This window comes from Eleutherodactylus coqui, chromosome 10, assembly GCF_035609145.1.
Source record: "Eleutherodactylus coqui strain aEleCoq1 chromosome 10, aEleCoq1.hap1, whole genome shotgun sequence".
Lineage (NCBI taxonomy): Eukaryota > Metazoa > Chordata > Amphibia > Anura > Eleutherodactylidae > Eleutherodactylus > Eleutherodactylus coqui.
The window spans coordinates 139,945,173-139,968,650 of NC_089846.1; the positions used below are offsets into that span (position 1 = coordinate 139,945,173).

General features: G+C 48.3%; 1 protein-coding gene across 4 annotated transcripts; it reads left to right on the forward strand.

The window, feature by feature from the left end:
• The first annotated feature begins 2,179 nt into the window (after positions 1-2,179).
• On the forward strand, positions 2,180-22,629 carry FBXO27 (F-box protein 27). 4 transcript variants are annotated; one of them, XM_066581929.1, is made up of 7 exons: positions 2,180-2,267; positions 7,442-7,498; positions 13,044-13,442; positions 18,147-18,258; positions 18,328-18,423; positions 20,070-20,208; positions 22,318-22,629. In XM_066581929.1, exons 2-7 carry the CDS (start codon positions 7,495-7,497, stop codon positions 22,468-22,470), a joined length of 903 nt encoding a protein of 300 aa, XP_066438026.1. In that variant the 5' UTR covers positions 2,180-2,267; positions 7,442-7,494; the 3' UTR covers positions 22,471-22,629. The 4 variants fall into 4 exon arrangements, with proteins under 4 accessions (XP_066438026.1, XP_066438027.1, XP_066438025.1 ...); XM_066581926.1 differs by having other exon boundaries at positions 2,217-2,351; XM_066581930.1 differs by lacking the exon at positions 7,442-7,498.
• Positions 22,630-23,478: the final 849 nt, after the last annotated feature.

Below are 23,478 nucleotides of genomic sequence, written 5' to 3' on the forward strand. Positions count from 1 at the left end.
AACAAAAGGGGCGTCTTGAAAGGAGCATCCTGTGCGCAGTACAACTGCCCCCTTGTGGTCAAAACCTGTAAGGCATCACTGCAAAACCAATCATGGTGCAGAGATTCACTAAGCCCAAGCAGCCGGAATTCTAGCACAACTTGCGCCAAAAATGCATACTCTACAGCACATTTTTTATGTTTTTAAAGCAATTCTAGACAATCCCACTTAGATTTGCTGAACATTTTCAAAAGCCGTCATTCTTGTAAGAAGATGGATATTTAGGGACTTGTAAATATTGATTTTTTTTTCTTGGGACTTCAGTGCAGCTTGCAGAGACCCTTGTAAGCCTCCCAAGATGTTCACAGCCGCAGTGTTAGACTGTGTGGCCTAATGGTGTCTGACCTTGGATGAGAGGATGCCGGGTCGGAGTCCCTTGTGGTTGGAACAGCCTTGGTGTTTAGGACTTACCTTTAGCCATCCTGATAAGATGGCATTCTTCATTAGTTAAAGCAACGTCTCATCCAGGGACTGGAGGAATGTGTTACCCAATAACGACCTTCTCCCGGTCCCATCGCCAATCCGCCTATTCCTGGGGCCCTTCTTCATACGCCTATCATGACCACAGCACTCCTGCCACTTCTTAATGCCATGGTCATCCATAGTCGGACACGCTGCTTCCTGATTGGCCAGCACTGCTCATGTGGACAGCAGGGGTTAATCAGATCAGTATGCAATGTCCAAGACTACGGATGTACCATGAGTGCCCAGGTAGTCTACGAATCCATGTGGCCCCGAAAATAAGGGCATCAGCAGCTGAACCTGGAAGGGTACAACATTAGCCAATAGAAATCCTCCTCCTTTCAGTCCTGGTGAAAGGGGCCCCTAGGTGGAGGTCGGGTCCTCCGGCAGGTATGGAGCTGGAGGGCTGGCGACTACAGAAGACTCCGAGTTCGAACCTGTGGGTACTGCTGGTGGCAGAATAGGCATTTTAACAGGAGTGCATCAAGGCAGATGGTGGCTTGTGACAAATAACGTGCTGGGGGCCCGACATCTGTAACTGAAACCCTTTCTGGATCCGCTTTACACATCCGATAATTCGGAAGGTGCGTCCGTACCATAAACAGTCTGCGCTGTCCGTGTAATCCCTATACACATGGCCGTTTCTTCATGGTCTGCCTGGTAACACACATTGTATGTCCGATGCCTGTCCATGTCATGGATGAGAAATAGGACAAGCCAATGCGGGTCACAGAGGAGGGACTATTACTAAGGTGGCTACTGAGAGGAGCAGAGGATAGCAGCAGAATGGAGAGAGTGTGCGGAGTCGTTGCTGAAGGAAGTCATCATGGTGGTCTGGGCCCGGATAGAGAAGAAAAACAAAGATGGATGACTTTTACCAGAGTAGATGTCCCCTGTGTTCACTGGGGGTAACTGCACTCTAATCACTATCACTGTGTAGAAATGGTGTCTCACCATTATTTAAAGGTATACCCCTGCTCTGTGGGGGGCTATTATTGTGAAAGGGGTCACGGAGGGGCACTGTTATTCTGAGGGGTCACTAGTGGGCACTATTAGGCTGGTTTCACATGGATGTATTACAGCGGCATCTCTGTGTCCATGATACAGACGTGTGATCCAAATTTGGGTCTGTAAACCCCGTGGTTGGGCTGAACGCAGAAATGCGACTAGAATATGCTTGTGTGAACCAACCTTAGGCCAATATCAGATGAGCGTGATATCACACCCGTAATAAAGATCTGGATTTGCCCAACAGACAATAATACCTATGAATGCAAATATGGACAAAATTAGCGCATGTAAAAAACGACGTCCGTGTGAATAGATGCGTGGATTTACATTCGCTCCGTATTACGGTATGTGCGGCACAGACTATATATGGAGTAAAAAATACACTTGTTTGAAAGTGGCCCCAATGTGCAGGGACAGAAGGGGGGTCATTTAGTTTCACAGGGGCGCAGTATGTATGTATGTTACTGTTCATGGTTCAGAAGCTGGGAGGCGTGTCAGGACTTATGAGCACAAGTTCAGACTCCTCCCTCTCATCTATAGAGGGCATCTCTCGGTTTATATCCCCCCTGTAGTTCAGTCTAAAAACTACAACTCCCAGAATTCCTACACTTCCTGCTTATAAAAATCACCCGCTGTGTCCCGCCCATATATAGGCGTGGTTACATGACGTCAGCCTAGTTTCCTTTCCTAGGAGGTCAGCTGATGCCCCTACTGGTTGGAGAGACCCCGGCGGCCTCCTTGCTTCTTCTATGCAGGTAATGCCCACATTGGAGCTGCTCCTGCCGCCATGACAGCTGTTACCATGGTAACCACGCCACACAGCTGCAGGAGTTTCCATGGTAAATAGAAAGGGATGTTTTTGTTGCTCCTCTGCTCCACATTTGACGTGTTTTGCTCTGACAATTTAGCGCCGCGGCGCCCTCGCTCGCTGCCGTCGCGGACTGTATAGATTAGCGACTGGTGCGCGGCGACCTTTGTGCCATCATATATTGGCGCCATACGTATAGCTGGATTACGTAAAGTTTGTTAGATTCGTTACGATGACTCCTGTAAAAAATGGGGAAACGTCCGCACGTTAATACGGCGCTCACCGCTCACTATAAGACCAGGGGGACGTTTTATTTAAAAATTGCGCTCTGCGAGGTTCTGTAGGAGCTGTGTGCTGCCCATTAGCCGGCCCTCGGGCCACTCACACCAGCGTTTCTTTGCTGCGCGCTATACGCCTAAACCCCCCGGGGATTCAGTAGGGCCGCTAGCGTCGTTCCTCCATGTATTTTACGCACGCAGCGTGTCCTATTTGCTGCGTTTTCGCGCGTATAAATCACCCATTAAAATGTATCGGGTCTGTAAAAAATGTAGGAAATACGCAATTGAATACGTAATTTTTCTTCATTTTTTTGCGCAGGTTGCTATGTCAACAGGAGCGGGGGGGGGGGGGAGTTGTGACATCGTACTGCAGTTAAAACCGCAGCTCTGCACGCAATAAAACGCTGCGTAAACAACCCAACTTTTCTACATGGCCGTGTGAGGGCGGCCTTATAAGCTGTCCGTGCCCCTATAAGGACAGCCATAGTGTCCAGCCGGGCGCCCCGCAGGTGTTACGTACCGCGGTCAGCGTACTTTGCCCTGACAGTCCTTGATCTTCACAGCGGTGCCATTGAATGCACCAGATCAAAGTTACTTGATAACAATGGCTTCCTCCCCCCCCCCCCCCCCCCCCCCCCTTCCCGGTGGCATCACCCAACTTTCCCGAAGTCCTGAATGACGCCTCTGCCTCTTAATGCACTGATGCGTTGCCAGCTGCCGCCATAACCTGGCAGGTATACCATATAGAACCGTTGGGTGATGCCCGCTGTGGCAGTTGTAGTGACTGTATCGTCACCCAGCTTTCCCAGGAGAGGATAAACCCACCGAATGGTTGAACAGAATATGTAGAAGACTTTAAGCAAATACTTACATTTCCAGATGAGTCTTTTCTTGAAACCCTGCGATGTGCCGTTCTTCCTGTTGTTCCTCCTGACAACGTATGAATAAACTGACAACAGGGTGTTTCCGCTCCCCTTGGACAATGTCAGCACACACCTCCTTGATAAGAGAGCTGGCAGTGCCCAACTGTTTCAGGACACACCCTATTGACCAGGGGATTGGTAACCCCCAGTTGTCAACTTATTCATACATTTCCAGGAAGAGTAACAGAGGGGCAGCAGATAAAGAGCTCCAAGAAGAGCTGCTCTAGAACAGAGCTGTCAGGAGCCGGGATGGGCCATCTTTAAAGGACTGTTCTGGGACTGTGATATTGGTGCCAGTCTGTACAATAGGTCATCGATATCTGATTATTGGGGTCGTGCCCCCCCCACCGATCAGCTTATTGAAGGGGCTGTGGACCTCCTTTCTGATATCGATGATCTATCCTAAGGATAGGCCCCCATTATTAACCCCTTCCCCGTGGCAGGGGGTATGCAGAGAGCCTGGCTGCACACATGGCACGATTGGAGATTAATCGTATTGCAGCTGTGAAAAGGGTTTTGTTTTTTTACGTATAAAATCCGGCTCCCCCAGCCATAAAACACAAAATATAATCTCCTCTCCCCACTGTGCCTCGTGCTGCCGCTGCAGATCTGCCCATGACCTCATGTTTACAGGACGCCACAGGCTGCTGCAGCCAATGGCATAGCTCGGTGATCATTGGCTGCAGCAGCCTGTGGCGTCCTGTAAACAGGCGGGACTGCAGCCTATAAACAAACAGGAGCGGCGGTGCAGGAGAGGTGAGTACAGGACTCAGTTCCTGCTCCTGGCTCTTCCAGCCTCCTCCCCCTGCAGACAAGGACACCGTATATCGGCCGGGTGTGAAAACCCAGCCAATATACGGTTGTCTGAAGCCGCCCTTCTAGGTATCAATGCCCCCTAGTGTGGACAAGAAAGAAAGTGGTTTTTATATGTTTTTTTTTTCTTTTAAAGGGCCACTCAGATTACTTTTTGTCCTATGGAGGTGTGTGCACACAGCAGTCTGATTTCAGACCGTGCCTGGACTGTCTACTCTCTGAACAGCACTATACCTTAGTTTAGGATGCTGTTCGGAGGTCATGGGTTCCCTTTGAAGCCCGGAGAACCCTTTTATCTGTCCCTGGCAGTGTTTATCATTGTGTGGCTGTACACCTGATCCAGTCCCACACCTCTCGCCCCTCCCCCTGCACCTGCTGCCACCACCACCTTACCTGTCCAGTTCACAGTCCTATTGAGGAACCTCTCGGACAAGATTGATCAGGCTACTTCATCGGCCTGCGACCAAGATGGCCGGTCGCACTTAGGTGTAGCTCCCCAGGGGATTTTTATTATCCTGTAACGATCCTGGCCTAAAGTACTCCACTTACCTCCCTGAGGCACCGACGGGACCTACTTACCCTGCTGCAGCAACGGAACAAGAAACAGCGGCGCTTCTGGGTTCCCGCTGGACGGCGGGAGACTCGGAACGGAGCGCGAGGCGACCACCTGCCAGCGCCCTGCTGGCACTCTCGGCCGCGACCCGGCGGCGCCGTGCGACAGAACCTCCGGGCGTATTTAGCCCCGACACACCAGAGGGACCGGCTCCCGGCACCTGAAGCCAGCGGTGCAGCGGCTCGGGACCATCGGCCGCGCAAGCGGCCGCGCTGCATCATATCGCTCGGCCCCCCCCCCCCCCCCCCCGCGAGCGGTGCAGACACACGTGCCCCCGGAGGGGCCATCTCCCGGTCACCGCCAAGACACTTCAGCGGAGGCGCCCGAGCCCCGGACGAACCCGCTCCCTGCAGGCCCTGAGCGCGTCACGGGCTGGCCTTCTTCTCCTGCCGGACGGGACCCTTTAGAGCGGCGGCACGCCGACCGGAGCTGCAGCGCTGCTGCATTATACCGACCTGCCTGCCGACATATAAGATCCGTGGCGGAGCTCATCCACCGCTGGGCCCCTGCTCTGAGGGACCACGAACTGTGAGTAAAGTCAGGGGGGGGTCACTGCCCGGGAGATTGACATCCCATAAGCTGCGCCCGAGGAGGGGGTCGCCCAATACTGGGAGCACCCCCAGATAAGGCCCTTAGCAGGACACTCCATAAAGGAAAATAGAGACAGCACCGCAACCCCTCACAAACCCGTGCACCCGGGATAACCTCCGACAAGCGGCGCTTGTGAAGGCAGCCGAAACAACAAGCCCATTAAATCATCTATCTGTTTGGGACCCAAGGGCTATTCCCCAGGAGCCACTACAGGACCCACATTAAATCCCTGAGGCCTAGTCCTCACGCCTTCTCCAATTACCATCTCCTGCTAGACCGACTGGTCTGCAGTCCAGGCCCCTACACAACGTTCAAGGGCCTACATTCCTAACGGCCGGCTGTGTCCAGCTAACACCGCTGAGCGCTTCAAGACACCCAGCTCCACTAACAACACGAGCAAGGCCTTTCTTCAGCTTTATACATTCTCTCTCAATAACATCGCGGAGATATACTCCGACAGCTCCAATCATCCTCCCCGCTTAATATTTGTTCAACATGAGTACCCGAGCCAAGGGTGGCACTGCGGCCGAAAAACTTAAAGAATTCTCTAGGACAGAGACACCTGAACACACACCACGGCCTGCACGTACCACCCAGGCGAGAGAGAGCGAGACAGACCCGGGGCAACCCCCGGAACCCACTATGCGGCAACTTCTTGAAGCCATTAATATCTGCAAATCCTCCCTCACGGGCAAAATAGACGAAATCAAAGCAGATGTCTCCCTGCTAAGACAGGACTTACAAAACATGCGAGGCAGAATGAGTGAGATGGAAGACCGCGTTTCCAGCATTGAAGACTCCCTGAAACCACTCCCGGCAGCAATACACAAAGTTACCAAACAATCAGAATTCTGCCAGTCCAAGATGGATGACTTGGAAAATCGCCTCCGCCGTAACAACCTACGGATAATCGGCTTGCCGGAGCGAGCAGAAGGCTCCCATCCGGAGTCTTTCACGGAGAACTGGCTAAAGTCTATACTGGGGAACGACATTTTCTCAGCCTCCTTCACCGTAGAGAGAGCCCATCGTGTCCCGACTAGACCTCCACCCCCGGGTGCCCCCCCGCGCCCCCTTCTGGCAAGGATTCTAAATTGCAGAGACCGTGACACCGCACTGCGTCAAGCCAGAATTAAAGGCCCACTTAAATACAACAATTCGCTAATCTCCATTTTTCCTGATTTTTCCGCGGATTTACAGAAGCAGAGAGCCACCTTCATAGAGGTCAAGAAAAAATTCAAGGACAGGAATATCCCTTACTCCATGGCCTACCCAGCCCGCCTGCGCATTGTAGCGGACGGGAAAGCCCTCTTCATGCAATCACCAGCCGAAGCCATGGAATGGCTCCAGATGCATCCTACACCATCCGCGGACGCTGGATCCTGAACACGCCGTAGCTATACTCTAAATCTTATGTGTAATGTTACTCTGTAATTCCCCTGGCCTACTGGGAACAATGGGCAATTAATATTCAATAAGCCCCTCATTGGGACCTCAAGACACAAAACCTACTAGTCTCAGTCGAGGCCACCACTTCCCTTAAGGCCACAGGAATTTCCCCTATTGGCAACAACCGTTACTCTCTTGATAGAGCGTAACTTTAAGATTTCCTCTTGACATTTCCGTTATAATTGTTAAACGGAATGTTACATGTTGACTGTTTATGTGATTATAGTTCAGTTCTTGTTAAATCCCCGGAGAGTCCGTGCCGGTGCTACTATCCCATTAATACACGCAAATTGCCGCCGCTCTTAAACGCCCTACCCGTGAACTACCGGGTCTTTTTACCACTTAAATGGCGTTAACATGTTTTAGTTGGAATGTGAGAGGTTTGGGTACCACCGCCAAGCGCAAGGCTGTGTTTTCATGCATTAAACAATTTAATCCTGTCATTGTATGTTTACAGGAAACTCATCTCACCTCAGAAAAGGCCGAACTACTCAAAAAACCGTGGGTCCAATGGGTAAGCCACTCCTATCACACCTCCTCCTCCAGGGGAGTCTCACTCCTTATTCACAAAGCAGTAAGATGGAACCCAATTAGCACCCGTAGAGACCCTGAAGGGAGATTCATTTTTACATATGCTGAAATAGACTCTAAACCCTATACCATCTTATGTATATACAACCCACCCCATAACAACCAATATCCCGTACAAGCGGCCATCGCGTTTGCCCACCAATACCCCCTAGCAAGCGTCATCTGTATGGGGGACTTTAACCAAGTAATGGATTTAAATATAGATAGGTTCCATACACCATCCACAGCCCCTACCACTGCTAAATCCTCTCTGCAACAGCTTACTGACAGCGTGGGATGGGTGGATTTCTGGCGCATCAGTCACCCCACTACCCAGGAATACACCTGCCATTCCCAGGGACATAACACCCTGTCCAGAATCGACTACATATTCGGCTCCCCATCTCTAGCAATCTATCTCTCCAATATAACACACTGCCCACGGGGCGTCTCGGACCATTGCCCGATTCTATTAACCTTAAAATTCCCCCAAAATAAAATCATCCCCAACTGGAAAATACATCCATTCTGGCTTAAACTTATTGATACCGACGACCAAACACCCGCCCACATATCAACCTTTCTAGACGTCCACAACAACAACACCCACTATGCCCTGAAATGGGATACCCTCAAGGCTTACCTCAGAGGCTGTCTTAAATCCACCATCACTCACATTAAAAAATCCACATCCCAGTCTGACCGCGACATTGAGGCCCGAGCTACGGAGGCGGAAAAACTATACATCTCCAACAAAGTGGCATGGCTTGGCATGTCCCGCCTGCATAAAATTCAAATCCATGAAAAAACCAAACGTAAATTATTCTTCACCAAACAATATTACTTCGAACTGGGGAACCAATCCAGCCATCTTCTGGCTAATCTCATCAGGCGGGAGAGCCACTCTAATACTATCCTCAAAATTCAAAACACACAAGGCGAGACGCTAACCGATGCCCAGTCCATCACAGAACGATTTAGAGAATTCTATGCCAATCTCTACAGCTCCTCTACTAACAAAACCACTTCAGACACCCTCAACTACCTCCAGGATCTGATATTCCCAACACTCGAGGCCGAACAGATAGCGCTTCTAGAAGCCCCTATTTCCCTAGAGGAGGTTCAGCAAACCATCCAAGATATGGCACTGAATAAATCCCCAGGCCCAGATGGCCTCCCCATTGAAGTATACCAAAAATATAGTGAACACCTCACCCCACTACTGCACGAAACACTACTTCAAGCCCAAATAGGTAACTCCCTTCCCCCCTCATTTTATAAAGCCACCATAATCGTCTTACTAAAGCCCAATAAAAACCCGTTGGACTGTAGCTCCTATCGACCCATTTCGCTAGTCAATGCAGACTACAAAATCCTAACCAAAGTCCTAGCAACCAGATTAAACCAAGTCATCCTTTCTATTATACATCCAGACCAGACCGGCTTCATGCCAGGGAAATCCACAACGATCAATATAAGAAAAGTCCAAACCGCCATTCAGATTGGTACCAAATTTAATATGCCCTGGGCCCTCGCATCACTGGACATGATGAAAGCCTTCGACTCCCTGGAGTGGAGCTTTCTAGAGGCATGCCTTCTTCGCTTCGGTTTCGGTCCCCAGTTTATACACTGGATCAAAATAATATACAAATCCCCAAGCGCCAATGTAACTAAACGGTATTCCATCAGCCGACTTCTCATTGACCAGGGGCACCCGCCAGGGCTGCCCACTATCCCCGGCTTTATTCGCCATAGCCATAGAGGCGCTGGCGATCCGTTTGAGAGCCACTCCGGCCGTAGCCGGAATCAAGTGGGGAGGCCTGGAGAGCAAGGTGGGCCTTTACGCGGATGATACGATCCTGTTCTTGTCAAATCCAGAAACCTCTTTCCCCCAGGCCCTACAACACATTGATAAATTTGCCCAGTACTCAGGCCTACAAGTAAATTGGTCCAAATCCACGATCCTATACATGGACCATAACCCTGTGACAGACCCCTCAGTGGCTAGATATGGCCTGGCGGTGGTATCAACGTTCAAATACCTAGGGATAAACATAACCCGAAACCACAATAGAGCCCTAGAAGAAAATATTGACCCTCTATTTGAGACCATAAGACACAAACTTAAACAATGGTCCAGGTTGCCCCTATCAGTTGCAGGTCGCATAAACCTAGTCAAAATGGCTATACAACCGAAATGTTTATATATACTACAGCACATGCCTATGATCGTCCCCAAACGGTATTTCCAATCCCTAAACTCCCACATCTCCTCATTTATATGGGGCTCATCGAGACACAAACTAAGTTTAATGTCATTACAGAGACCCAAAAATCAGGCGGGTATGTCCCTCCCAGACCTCAGATTATATTATCTAGCTGGTCAACTCCGCAATATTCGTCCGTGGTTCCAAAACACAGTAAAACCCATCACAGATCAATACCTGGAACATCAAGTGAAAGGCAACAATCTGTTGGTGTACTTGGAGTTCCCCGAATGTTCAAACCCCTCAGATTTACTACCACTCCACAGATTGGCGCTGAGTGTGTGGAGAGAGACAAAATCTATCCAGAGCTTTGACGATACAGTATCCGATCTTCCTCTCTGGGATAACCCAGGCCTGACGGCTCTGCAGACAGTCCCAGACCCCCAATACTGGAGGAATTTGGGGGTCACCTCACTCAAAGATATATACAAGGACGGTGTATTCCCTACATTCACTCAACTGCGCGATCTGTTACAATCCCCGCACCTCCAACTGTTCAGGTTTTTTCAACTTAGGCACGCACTGACCACCCAGTTTCCCCCCAACTCTACTCAGATATCCAACTTCCCTACCATCGGAATCCTTAAATCCCAAGGACCCAGGGGCTTGATCTCGGCACTTTATACACACTTACTTTCAGCCAAAATAAACCTCCACCCACTTCCAGTCTTTAATAAATGGGCGCTCTCCATCCCTTCTCTCACAACTGATGATTGGACAGACATCATGGAATCCCATTTGTCTGTCTCGCCCGCCGTGAATAATAAATTGATTCAACTTTATATAATCCATCAAGCTTATCTCACCCCTAACCGACTATACCAAATGGGTAACGCCCCATCAAATTCATGCCACAGATGCCATCAACCTGGGGCGAACTTCTGGCACTTAATCTGGGACTGTCCACCAGTAAACAATTTCTGGTCCGACATTGCAGCCTTTACAAACGCACTTTTACTACCTCCATTTAACATATCAATGGATCCCAAAGTAATTTTATTCAGCCTACTGCCAGAAGATCAATGGCCCAAATACACACGCACCTTCCTCAAGAAAATACTGTTTCTGGCCCGCAAAGTGGTGGTACTGCACTGGATGGCTGCAGACCCACCCCTACTATCACAATGGATAAAACTAATAAACGATGTCACTCCATATGAAAAAATCATCTATAAGAATAGAGGATGCCCGGGAAGGTTTCAGGAGATTTGGGGCCTCTGGCTCATCAACCGACAAACTTTATCATCAATGTGAGTTCTATCCGGGCTCCCACCCCTTCCCTCCCTCTTGGGGATCTCATATTTCCCTCATCTCTCCCTACATCCCACCCGCATCTTTAATGCATTTCCCATTTTTCTGCCAGGTACTGAGCGGCTGCCCGGCACTCTCTCCCCCCTTTTTTTTACTGTTGTTCAACTGTTTGACTTGAAACTAAGCAAAACAAAACAAAAAGCATTGTTTCTCCCCTTTTTTTTTATTGACCAATTTATACAGGTGCAGTTCAGCATTAAATGTACTTTTACGTATATATACGATATTTGTACAAATACAATCAATGTCATGTATAATATTTTCTTCATGCAAATATGCTATGTACCGTGATTCTGTATTTTGTTAAATAAAACAAAGTTAAAAAAAGATTGATCAGGCTCTTGATGAGGTTCTGCCACTTCTCTGATCCGAAAGCCTGCAATCTACCCATGTAGCATCCGTGAAGTCATCTCCGATCTTCTGGAGAAACCTGGGGGTACAGAACATGTTCACAGGTAAGGTAGGCTCATAGCTCTGTCAGGGGCATGTGGACATTAAAGATCGCCCTCCTTCATGGAGATCTTATGCTTCTGGAACTGGGGGTATCTCATACAGAAGGGCAGACGCACCTCCTGAGTCCCGTCACCATTCCAGATGCAGAAGTCCTAAAAAGACAAGTTCCAAATGACATTCCACATCTCAGCCCCTGCTGATGCAAGAAGGATAGGGGTACAACTGGGTTACGTATGAGGGCATCTATGGCGGGCATATTATTAGATGAACATCCGGAATCTTATGGAGTTTTTTGTGAAAACGTCTGCGGTTAAGGTTTTTCCGAATATCAGCGTTTATCCCTTGTCGACAGGATAGCGGATAAATGTCTGTTTACCGCGAGTCTGACCACTGGGACCTCCAGGAACCCTGAGATCTGGCACTACAAATGCCCCATGTGAAGAGAGCAGCAGGCCACTTCTGTGGGATGGAGGGAGATCATTGTGCTTGGTAATCTTCATCCGTCCTATAAAAATGAATGAAGCCAGTGGTAAAGTATGCGTCCTGCTACTCCATTCACATAGGGCATTCGGATGTGCAGATGTTGGGATCGCTGAAGGTCCCAGAGGTGGAACCCTAGAAGATAAGTGTGTTTCCTAGGGAAACCCCATTAACAGTGATGGGTTTCATTTGGAACCATGTAATACTCCATTACTCCTCTGGTGGTGCTGTGGAGAAGTTGAACACTTGCTGCCAGGCTCACCCGTACCTAATTGTTGGAGGACAGCCCCCGAGGAGCCTTTAGCTCCTGTTGCCTGCTAGCAGTCAGGTCCAGTCTGCCTAGGATCCTGTACAGGGCACGAGTCTCTGCATACGCATGATGATTAAACCTTGTGATCAGCAGCAGCCCGATTCTGGGCAGCAGACACTAAATTAAAGGGGTTGTCCCGCGCCGAAACGGGTTTGTTTTTTTTTTCAACCCCCCCCCCCCCCCCGTTCAGTGCGAGACAACCCCGATGCAGGGACCTAAAGAAAGCTTTACTTACCGGTGAAGATGGCCACCAGGATCCTCTTCCTCCGTGGACCGCAGCTCTTCTGTGCGGTCCATTGCCGATTCCAGCCTCCTGATTGGCTGGAATCGGCACGTGACGGGGCGGAGCTACACGGAGCCCCAAAGAGAACAGGAGAAGACCCGGACTGCGCAAGCGCGGCTAATTTGGCCATCGGAGGGCGAAAATTAGTCGGCACCATGGAGACGAGGACGCCAGCAACGGAGCAGGTAAGTATAAAACTTTTTATAACTTCTGTATGGCTCATAATTAATGCACGATGTATATTACAAAGTGCATTAATATGGCCATACAGAAGTGTATAGACCCACTTGCTGCCGCGGGACAACCCCTTTAAATACGTTGCCTAAATATTGTACTCTGGTTTACTTTCTGGGCTTATGATATTTTTTTCTTCTATTTCTTGTAGACTTTGATGACCTTAAAATGGGTCAGGGGGGTTCCCAGAAGTCACCGCCATCACCACGTCCCACATCAGCCCGGGACTTAAGACCAAGAACATCCCAGCACTCTTTACCTTCCTTAAGACAGGTTTATTTCTTTATGGACCTGGAGCCATTCCCAGATGAGATTCACCTCTTGATCCTCAGCTTTGTACCGGCACGAGACCTGCTCCTCCGCTGCAGGCGCGTGAGCCAGCGATGGAAGCGTCTGGTCGACTCCCCCTCACTATGGAGGATCAAGTGTGAGCGAGAACATCGGAGAGAGATGCTCCGCGCTGCTGAAATGTGCCAGGACTTCTCCTGGCCCAAAGTTTATCTGAAGAAGCCATTTTCTCGGAACCTGCTGCGTAATCCGTGTGGCACCGGTGAGGGCATAGGACTTGGAGAGCGGCGCCACTGTTAGTAATTCACCATCGTTCAGTATTTTTCTAATGGGGGGCTTATACTGGAATCACACTTGTAACCCCTTCAGGACCGCCGATGAGCATGCAGGCAGTTGCTGTGTGATGATGAGCATGCAGGCAGTTGCTGTGTGATGATGCGCATGCAGGCAGTTGCTGTGTGATGATGCGCATACTCCTCCTCCTCGTGAAGCTTCTACCATCGGGCATGTATGATCAGAAGCTGACCAGTGCTGTAATGCACAGCCATCATCTAAGAGTAGAGATCAGAGGAACCTCTGATTTCCACCATTTAACCCCTTGAGTGCTGTGATCAACACTAATTGAAAGGGAGAAACTGGGGGAATGTCCCTTTGATCATGTCACAGGTAATCTATATGATGGAATTAACATCCATGACTAGTATGAATGGACAGTCTGGGGTCTGTTAAAGAACCCCAGAACTGTCTGCCTATATTGCATGTTGCTAGGACATATTTATGCCACATGACTGCTCCAGGTTTGGTTGCAATCAACCTTTGTTGTCTGTTCAGTGCAAATCCTGTTTAAAAGTGCGCATGACTTTTCTGAATAAGCTGAGGTGTGCGAACATGAGAAATGACACCATATTGGGCAGTATAGGATTTGTATTCTGCATTTATTACCGGTTTTACTCTCTGCAAGCTCAATCTCTCATTCTCACTTTTCTCTGAGCTTGTGGGTGGAGACTGCTGCTGTGATGTCTTTATACACGGCTCATGGAGAAAGCAGCAGATTATGTTCCCTAACTCTCTGTAGCACACACAGAGAAATAACTGTATCGTGAAGGACGGTAGAGAAGTGCTGAGCAGTGTAGATGTGATTCCAGTAGCTGTAAGGCAGCAAATCACTGAACATTAGCTGCAGCAGCCACATCTGTGTGAGTCTCTGGTTCCTTCCCTCTTCTTTCAATAGACTACTATGGGCTGCATGAGTGGCCAACAAATTAGAAAGAAGGGAGACCCCTAGTGGCCAGCACCTTACATTAATTTTAGATAACTAGCAAAATGACAAATCACTTTATTTATCACACTGGCTATCATATAAGCACAAATTGTTTCAAAAGTAAGTGACCATTTAACCCCTTCCCCCTCTGTGACATGCATGTACATCACAGAGGTGCCGGTGGATACGAAGCATATATAGTGGGTGCCAGCTGTTTCTGACAGCTGACACCTGCTGCAAACAGCCGCGGTCAGAACCAGCTCAATCCTGACCATGGGATGTAAACTGTCAACCAGGAGGGGTGGGTGTACCCCCTCCAACTTACCATTGGTCCTCCTGTGATGTCATTGGGGGTGCCGATGGTTGCCATGGTAGCCCTGGGTCTAGTGAAAGCTTGCAGTGCTGACGTGTATTAAAACATTAACATAAAATTCGTCAAGTATAATCCGCACCAAATTAAGTTACGGTGCTTCTAGGACAGAGAACATCGAGGACGGGTGGTGTGCTTGTACTTACCCAGCTCCCTGTTCCCTTTTAGTCACTCCGGGAAATCGGCACTTGGTCTGTGAGCACGACTTATTTCTTCAGTCAGTGCATGTGAACTCACTTAGAAAATGGAGTGTGGGGGGGGGGGGGGGGGCATGCTCGCAGACTGAGTGCCGACTTCCAGGGGTGACAGCAAGGGAACAGGGAGCTGGGTAAGTACAAGTACACTTTCCCTGTCTTATAAGCACCGCAACTTCATTCATGGCGCCTATCAGACATGACCGGTTCCCTTTAAGCCTATGGCAGGACTTAATATGTGAATGTGAAAAATACAATATACTGCAATACTGAAGTATTGTAGTATATTGTAAAAAGCGATCAAACAATTGTAGGTTCAAGTCTCCTAGTACAGGGATGTAAAAAACTCCATTTCACCGAGGGCCACATCAGCCTTATGGTTGCCTTCAAAGGGCCGATTGTAAGACTGTAGAGTAATAGTGCTTTCATAGTGGCCCCAGTAGTAAAAGCGCCCCTCATAGTAGCCATAGTAGTACAGTGTTTCCCTGAAAATAAGACCCTGTCTTATATTAGTTTTTTGCCCCAAAAGAGGCACAGGGTCTTATTTTCAGGGGATGCCTTATAATACATACCTAGCAGGCGCCGTCCGGGTCCCGCTCGTTGGTCTTCACATATCCGGCAGGCTTCCGTGCATATCTCCAGAGTTCCAGCAGGCTTCTCTGCACCAACAGAAGTTCACTTGCTGGTAATGGGGTTTGAAAACCCCGCCTCCAGCAAGCAATTGCTCTGATTGGCTGAGACGCGGCGCTTGAGAAAAACTATGAACAGAGAAAAAGACAGTTTCTTACCTCTCCGGATCCAGCGCGGGTCTCCTCCGTAGTGGCCGGATCTTCTTTCTTCAGCATGGCAGATGTGTCCACACACACGTGCAGTACCTTTTTTTTTTTTGACTCTCCTGCTTTTTCCCAGATCCACGGCATGCCTGCAGTGTCGGCTGCGGCCGGGCCGCGGATCAGACGGCTTCTATTAACTTCAATGGAAGCCATCCCTGCGTGATCCGCAGGAAAGCTGAGCATGCTGCGATCTCTTCCCGCACGTGCGATCCGCACACCAGGGGGAAAAATCATATCTGCATGTTTTTAGCTGCTTTGCGGAGGCGAATCCCTATGGGCGGCTTGATCTCCCGCATTCAAATCCGCCCGTGGACATTGGGCATAACAGCTGACAACCCGAGCCGCTCCTGGAGCATAGGCTTTAAAGGAGTTCTGTCATTAAACAAATCAAAACTTACCTGTTCCTCCCCCGTCAGCCTTCTCACCAGGTGAATGCAGACGGCCGGGTCGGACCTCACTGCGAGAATACTCGCAGCAGGATGCGACCCGCTGCCCACCTCCTCCGGCGTCTTCTCTCTGCTCTGCGATGTGCTGGCTGGGCTTCTGCGAGGCTCGCTCAGAAATGGGACACGTCACGATTTGTTTACCGTGCAAGATTTCACACGATCAAATTGCGTCTGTCTGCATGGGATTACATAAACCAATGCAATCCTATGGCAGCGGGCACAGGCGAAAATTCTGCGGGAAATCTCGACACGGAATTTCCGCCTGTGTGCATTCACCCTAAAGCGCTGCAGAATAAGTTGGCGCTATACAAATAAAGATGATTATTATTCCCGTCCCCTGTCTCCTGCAGTCCCCGGGGGTCACATCACCTCCAGCCAGCCAGATCCTCCTCTTCTGGTGACGAAGCGTCCATTCTTGGCAGCCTCCTTCCGGCAGGTCAGTGTAGGTTATGTCACTAGTGACGTAACATTCACAGCCTAGCAGGGAATGCCGAGCTATTGCCGAGACTGCGCATGGGCGTTGTATTGCCGTGAGATAGCACGCATGCGCAGTCTCTGCAATAGCTCAGCATTCCCTGCTAGGCTGTGATTGCTATGTCACTAGTGACATAACCTACACTGACCTGCTGGAAGGAGACTGCAGAGAATGGACGCTCCAAAACAAGAGGATTCGGCTGGCTGGAGGTGATGTGACCCCGGGGGACTGCAGGAGACAGGAGAAGATCAGTGAGGAGAATAATAATAATCTGTATTTGTATGGTGCCAACTTATTCTGCAGCGCTTTAAAACGTCCGGCAGGACTTTATCTGCTGTGATGACCTGGGGGATTATCACTGCTCAGGACCGCTGTCTTCCACCCTGAGACAGTTGGCAGCACTCAAAAAAAACCCCCATCTGTGCCAGTTTGTGGTGAAAACAAAGTCCATTTATTGTGAACATAAGAGCGGTACCAGTACAGGCTTCATGCTATTGTTACCCTCCTAGCATGCACGTTATGCACAGTCTATCATTATCCTTTCCAGGAGTTATCTCGGGGCAGCAGGTCTCTATATGCTTCTCCCTGGGATCTAACATGCCCTCATCCCAGAGAGAGCAGTCTTCTCCAACCTTGAGAAAAACTCAGGAGCCCTGAGTGTGGCAGGAACCAAGGCTTTTTTTTCCCCTTCCTGCCACACCCACACAGGGGTTCTCTCTCATCCCTTTAGCAGAATGACTGTTTTGGAGCCCTCTGCTGGTCATTCTGCTAACTGCACTGTCACACTGCATTATTTTATACATCTGACCCGGTCTGTTTCCCGGAGAGTCCACTGCAGTTGGAGCACATCATTTTTATGTATACTTGCTTTATATGAACAACGACCCCAAACAAATGCTCTTCGTTCCCAAGTAAGTGCATATGACTTTTATTAGACCCCCAAATATAATTTGGATTCTAAGGTGAAGGTCATGGCAACTTATTGAAGGCATCTTCTGTTGGCTCTGCCCAGAATGCACCCTGGTGGCAGAGCAAGGAAGTCATCATTGGCCCGGTGTCTGAGTAAGGGTGCTTTTAGATGTAACAATTATCGTTCAAACGAGCAAAAGTGGACAATAATTGTTCGGTCTAACCGCGAGCCAATGAGTGAACGCCGAACTAGAATTGTTCACTTTTCATTCAGGCATGAAAAAAATCCTCGTTCAGTGCTGCTATTGGCTTGTACAGCAAATGTGAAAGACTGAGTGATTCTCGTTTTAACGAGCCAACAATAGATCTGCCTGTCTAAACGGGCTGCATGCGAGCCAATGAGCTGGCGGTGACGTCAGGCGGGATTGGAGGATTGGTTCGTCAATGCTTGTTGAGTAAACTTGATGATTTCTTCCAGAACAACTTGATCACTGGAGCGCTGTACACGGAGGGGACGGATGGAGGGTGGAGGACAATCACTCGGTCTTAGAAGGTGCGGAGAGCCAGACCTGCTTTGTCACCTCATTCGAGTAAGTCACCAGTAGGCAGAGTGCTGCTCATTCTGTGTCCGACCTTACTAACCCTCTGCCTCTCTACAGGTGGTGTGAGAAGAGTCAAGTCATAGACCTTCTACAGGAAGGACTGTGGGAGCATTTTCTGGACGTCCACCAGCCTGTAATCTGCATATCTGATTGGTGGGTTGTTATGTTAGCTTTATGTACAGAGGTTTAACCCCTCAAGGACCAGTAAATTTATGGCGCTTGGTTCTGGGCTTTAATTACAACCGATAGCAGCAATACGGTGCAGGATTAGAGCTCATGATCCTGCATTATAACCAAAGCAGGTCAGGTCCTCAGCTGTTAGTCACAGCCAAGGACCCTGAGGAGAAGTAGTTTTTAACCACTTCTGCCTTTTCTTTTGCAGGCTGCATCGCGCTCAATGAGTGCTATGTAGTGAAGGGAAAAAGCGGAAATGTTGCTTCCGCTATTTGACTGGGGATCACATGACCTCCAGGTGCCCCCTAGCATAGCATAGCAGAGCTGCAGGGTCCTAGCAGACCCTGATCAGCTCTGTTAGCGACTACTGTCACTACATGGGGATGTTTCCCCCTGTAACTGGGGTTCCTATGAACACCCCAGCTACAGTGGAAAAGTATGAAATAAAAAGACTGTGAATGACCCCCGGAGGTATTATTTGACTTCATGAGGAACATAAATGTTAAAAAACAAAATCGCTAAAATAAGTTTTAAAAAATGGTATAAAGATAAGTGACCAAATAGAACTAAAGAAAACAGAAATAAGTCAGTGAAAAAAGAATTATAAAAAAAATAGCCCAGGGGGAAAAAGGCAGCAAAAATGGTTTTGGTAGGTGAAGGAAAATATAGATCAGTGAAGCCACCGCTTGGGTAAAATCACCAAAAAGCATCTGGTCCTTTAGGACCAAAACACCCTTGTCCTTAAGGAGCTAATAAGCCATTATTAAAGGGCTTAAAATCCCTTTTTGGTAAAAGGTGTCCTGCTGCACATTCCTTTAGGAATTTTTCATCTTGTTGGAAAACCAGCAAGTGTTTAATCTCCCTGTAGCAACCCCGCAGGAGAAATGAGGTATTACACACTGCTCATTAAAGCTGTCCGTACAGTCCCCCAAAGTGAGAGATGCTCTTTGTAGCTACCCTTGAACATGAGACACCCTGGCAGAATAGGGTAATGGTAAATTGGAAGAGGAATTTTAAAAGCAATTCTATAAATCGCCCTTGACTGGGAATTACGAAGTCTACTCTCATTCATCCTAATGGGAAGCTTTATACTTTTCCTGCTGCATTAAGCTAAAGACTGCAGCATGAGAAATGTTCACTAACCAATTCCCCCTCCCCCCTTCTTCCTGGCCAGCTTGGCTTTATTGATAGGTCTCTCCTTGTAGACAATATTTTAAAAATGCCTCAAATTGTGTTAAAACAATAACAGCAGCCCTGCTGATCGGCTCATCCCACAGCGATCCAGAGCAGCTCCGGCACTTAGGCAGTGTAAGCTTGGACCAAGCAGTCAAAAGGTGCGCCAAGTTCATCATAGTGCTTCACGCGGGATGATAAATTTGAGGCACCTTTCTCAACTCTTGAAGACACTTTTTGTCTCACTTTACACCACCAATGGGTTGGCTTACTTTGACTCGCGTCCCCTTTCCCCCTAAACCCCACACTCCCTTGGCCGGCTGTATAGCTGCTGTTGGGCTAGGACTATGGGCCAGGTTATGGCCGTTTGAATGAGGCCTAATGTTGTGTGTATATATAGGGTGGGAAACCATTGTAAGTGTAATTACCGCGGTCCGAATCCTGTCTCGTAGGTACGCTGGGCGCAATGACTGTGGATGTCAGTACCAAATAAAAGTTCAGCTCTTGGCTGCTGATAAGAAAACTGTAATAAAGGAGTTTACCATGACCCCCGATCCCATCCCCCAATGGAACGACGCGCGTTATCTCCAGGTACGATACCATCTGTATACATACATTACCTGGAGTCACCCCTCCAATCCAGGCCCTGTTTTTGGCTTTCCAAGATGGCTGCAGCACTATCCTAACTGCCCAATACACTGCACTGTTCGAGCGCTTCTGGCCAGTTAGAGAGCCCGTATATTGCATTGGTAGTCTGACATTACTAATGCAATATGGGGATTAAAGGGGTTGTCCCGCGGCAGCAAGTGGGGTTCAGCACTTCTGTATGGCCATATTAATGCACTTTGTAATGTACATCGTGCATTAAATATGAGCCATACAGAAGTTATTCACTTACCTGTTCCGTTGCTGGCGTCCTCGTCTCCATGGTGCCGTCTAATTTCAGCGTCTAATCGCCCGATTAGACGCGCTTGCGCAGTCCGGTCTTCTCCCTTCCGAATGGGGCCGCTCGTGCCGGAGAGCTGCTCCTTGTAGCTCTGCCCCGTCACGTGCCGATTCCAGCCAATCAGGAGGCTGGAATCGGCAATGGAGCGCACAGAGCCCACGGTGCACCATGGGAGAAGACCCGCGGTGCATCGTGGGTGAAGATCCCGGCGGCCATCTTACTAAGGTAAGTAAGAAGTCGCCGGAGCGCGGGGATTCGGGTAAGTACTGGACGTTTTTTTTTTTTTGTATAACATGCATCGGGTTTGTCTCGCGCCGAACGGGGGGGGCTATTGAAAAAAAAAACCAGTTTCGGCGCGGGACAACCCCTTTAAGTAGTCTGAAGATTGCATCAGCCATCTTGGACTGCTGAAGCAGGACATGCACCTTAACCCCTTAATGACAAAGCCGCTTTGTGCCTTAATGACCGACTCATTTATTTATTTTTTATATATTTTTGGGTACATATAATGTCCTGTTAGCGTTTATTATTTATTTATTTATTTATTTATTTTGTAGGACGATTTGTCTATTGGATTTTATTTTTACAGCAATCAGTGTGCAAAATAAATGAGAACATTATCCTCTGGGTCAGCCCGATCCTGGCGATACCAAGTTTATAGGTTTTTTTTGGGTGGGGGGGTTATGTTCTACTCTTTTTTTTTTTTTTTTTTTTTTTTTTCTGTACACATAATCCTTTTTTAAGGACTTCCTTTCGTGTCGCTGCATTCCAAGAGCCGTAGCATTTTGATTTTTCCATCGCCGGAGCTCTATAAGAGCCTGGTTTTGTTGCGGGATGAACTCTAGTCTTCATTTATCCAGTTTTTGGGAACATATAACGTTTTGATTGCTTTTTATTCCATTTTTGCCTAGTGACAAGATTACCAAAATCTACAATTCTAGCTTGTTTGTTTGTTTTTGTAACAGCATTCATCATACAGTATAAGGGCTCATGCCCACAGCCGTGGCGGACTCTGCCAGCAAAAGATCGCAGCGGAGTCTGCCACGGCGCTCCCCCCCCCCCCCCCCCCCAAACTTACCACTCCAGATCCTCATGGAGGGCTGGCGCATGCGCAGTACAGCAGTTGTCTTTTGAGTGATAATCGTTGTGTGTAACTGCACTGATATCGCGCAGTTTTCGTTAAGCCATCGCTCATCGTTCTCTTCCAGCATGCTGATGATCAGCCTTATCAGGAGCTCACAGCGGGATACAACTGATACTATTGTTTCAGCTGTACCCCGCTCCGAGCACTCAGCTGTATCCCGCTCCCTGATGACAGGCGGGGTATGAAGAACAGAGCGGTCCAGCTGTATTCTGCCTACCCCACACGGAGCGCACAGTGATTTTTTTTTTTTTTGGGAAGGGCTTTAAATATAAGCCTTTCCCTGAAAATTATCCATATCAAGTGTAAAAAATAAGAAAATATATATACTCCCCCATCCGCCGCTGTCGGGGCTCAGCCGCGTGTAGCCGTCTTCTCCCTGCACTCCTCTTAGGTTCTTTCATCAGGCGGGGCACCCACTATTCATAATGGCATATCCTACCAAGACGTGCCGAAATTGGATGGGGGGAGGGGGGGACACAAGCTTTTTAAAGGTACCATCATGAAAATGCATTTGTCCAACTTCAGGCCCCTTGTTGGGTCATCCTCTGTGTGGCTTCTTATCTCCTGTTTTAGAAATGACCGCTGACTTGTCATCTTACTGTTTGTTCAGGTTTATCATGAATTCTGCCACTATGGCCCTGGTGTACGATATGTGACTTTTGTTCATAAAGGAAGAGACACGCAGTTCTGGAAGGGATGGTACGGTGCCCGCATCTCGGGTTCATCTGTCATCGTGGAGTGTAAGAACCTCGAGCCGTGCTGAAGACCTCCTAACATACCAGCGTGAGCCGGCGGATGCTTCTGCTACACCTGCCGACTACGCCGGCCCTGAGGACATTTATCGCGCTACATATGTGTAATAATTTATAATTCTATATTCCTGCATTATGGAAATAAAAGAACAGATCAGTCGGACTATAAAGATTGTGTCGATGCGGTTATTGGACGGGTTCTAAAATCATCCATTTAGAATAACCTTGATATTCGTACAGTGTATAGGTAGGTGATCCTGCCTACCAGAGCTGCAATCTTCCAGCATTTCCTGTTCTAGTGACCTACATTCTAGGATTGTCATCATTCCATGAGGCGCTGCACAGTAATCTGATAGTTTGTCCTAGAACCGTCCCCGTCCATTATAGGAGCTCAGCTAAAGTGGTGAGGGATATTTGCCAACAAGCTCGTTGACTGTTTCAAATGACAGCAGAATTGTGAATGCAGCTCTGGAGTATTAATACAGGTTGTAACGCAGGATCGGTCCAAGATAAGTATTCAACTTATTAGGTAGCTTATAGTGTGTTTAACCCCTTAGCGACGGAGCTTTTTTCCATTTTTGTTTTTTCCTACTCCCTTTTAAAAAATCGTAGCTCCTTTATTTATCCATCGCCGTCGCTGTATGAGGGCTTGTTTTTTGCGGGACGAGTTGTATTTTTCGATGGCACTATTTATTGCACCATATAATGTACTGAAAAACGTTTTAAAAATTCTTAGCGGAGAGAAATGGAAAAAGAAAACGACATTCCACCATCTTTCGGTGCGTCCTGTTTCTACGACGCACAAACTGCAACAAAAATGACCTGATATTTTTATTCTCTGGGTCGGTACGATTACTACGATACCAAACTTAGATAGTTATTTTTTTTGCTGTAGTTCTTGTATTTTTTTTTTTTAGATTTTTTTTCAATTATTTTCTGCCGTCATTTTGTGCGCACAATAACTTTTTTATTTTTCTGTCGACGTAGTTGTGCAAGGGCTCAATTTTTGCGGGATGTCC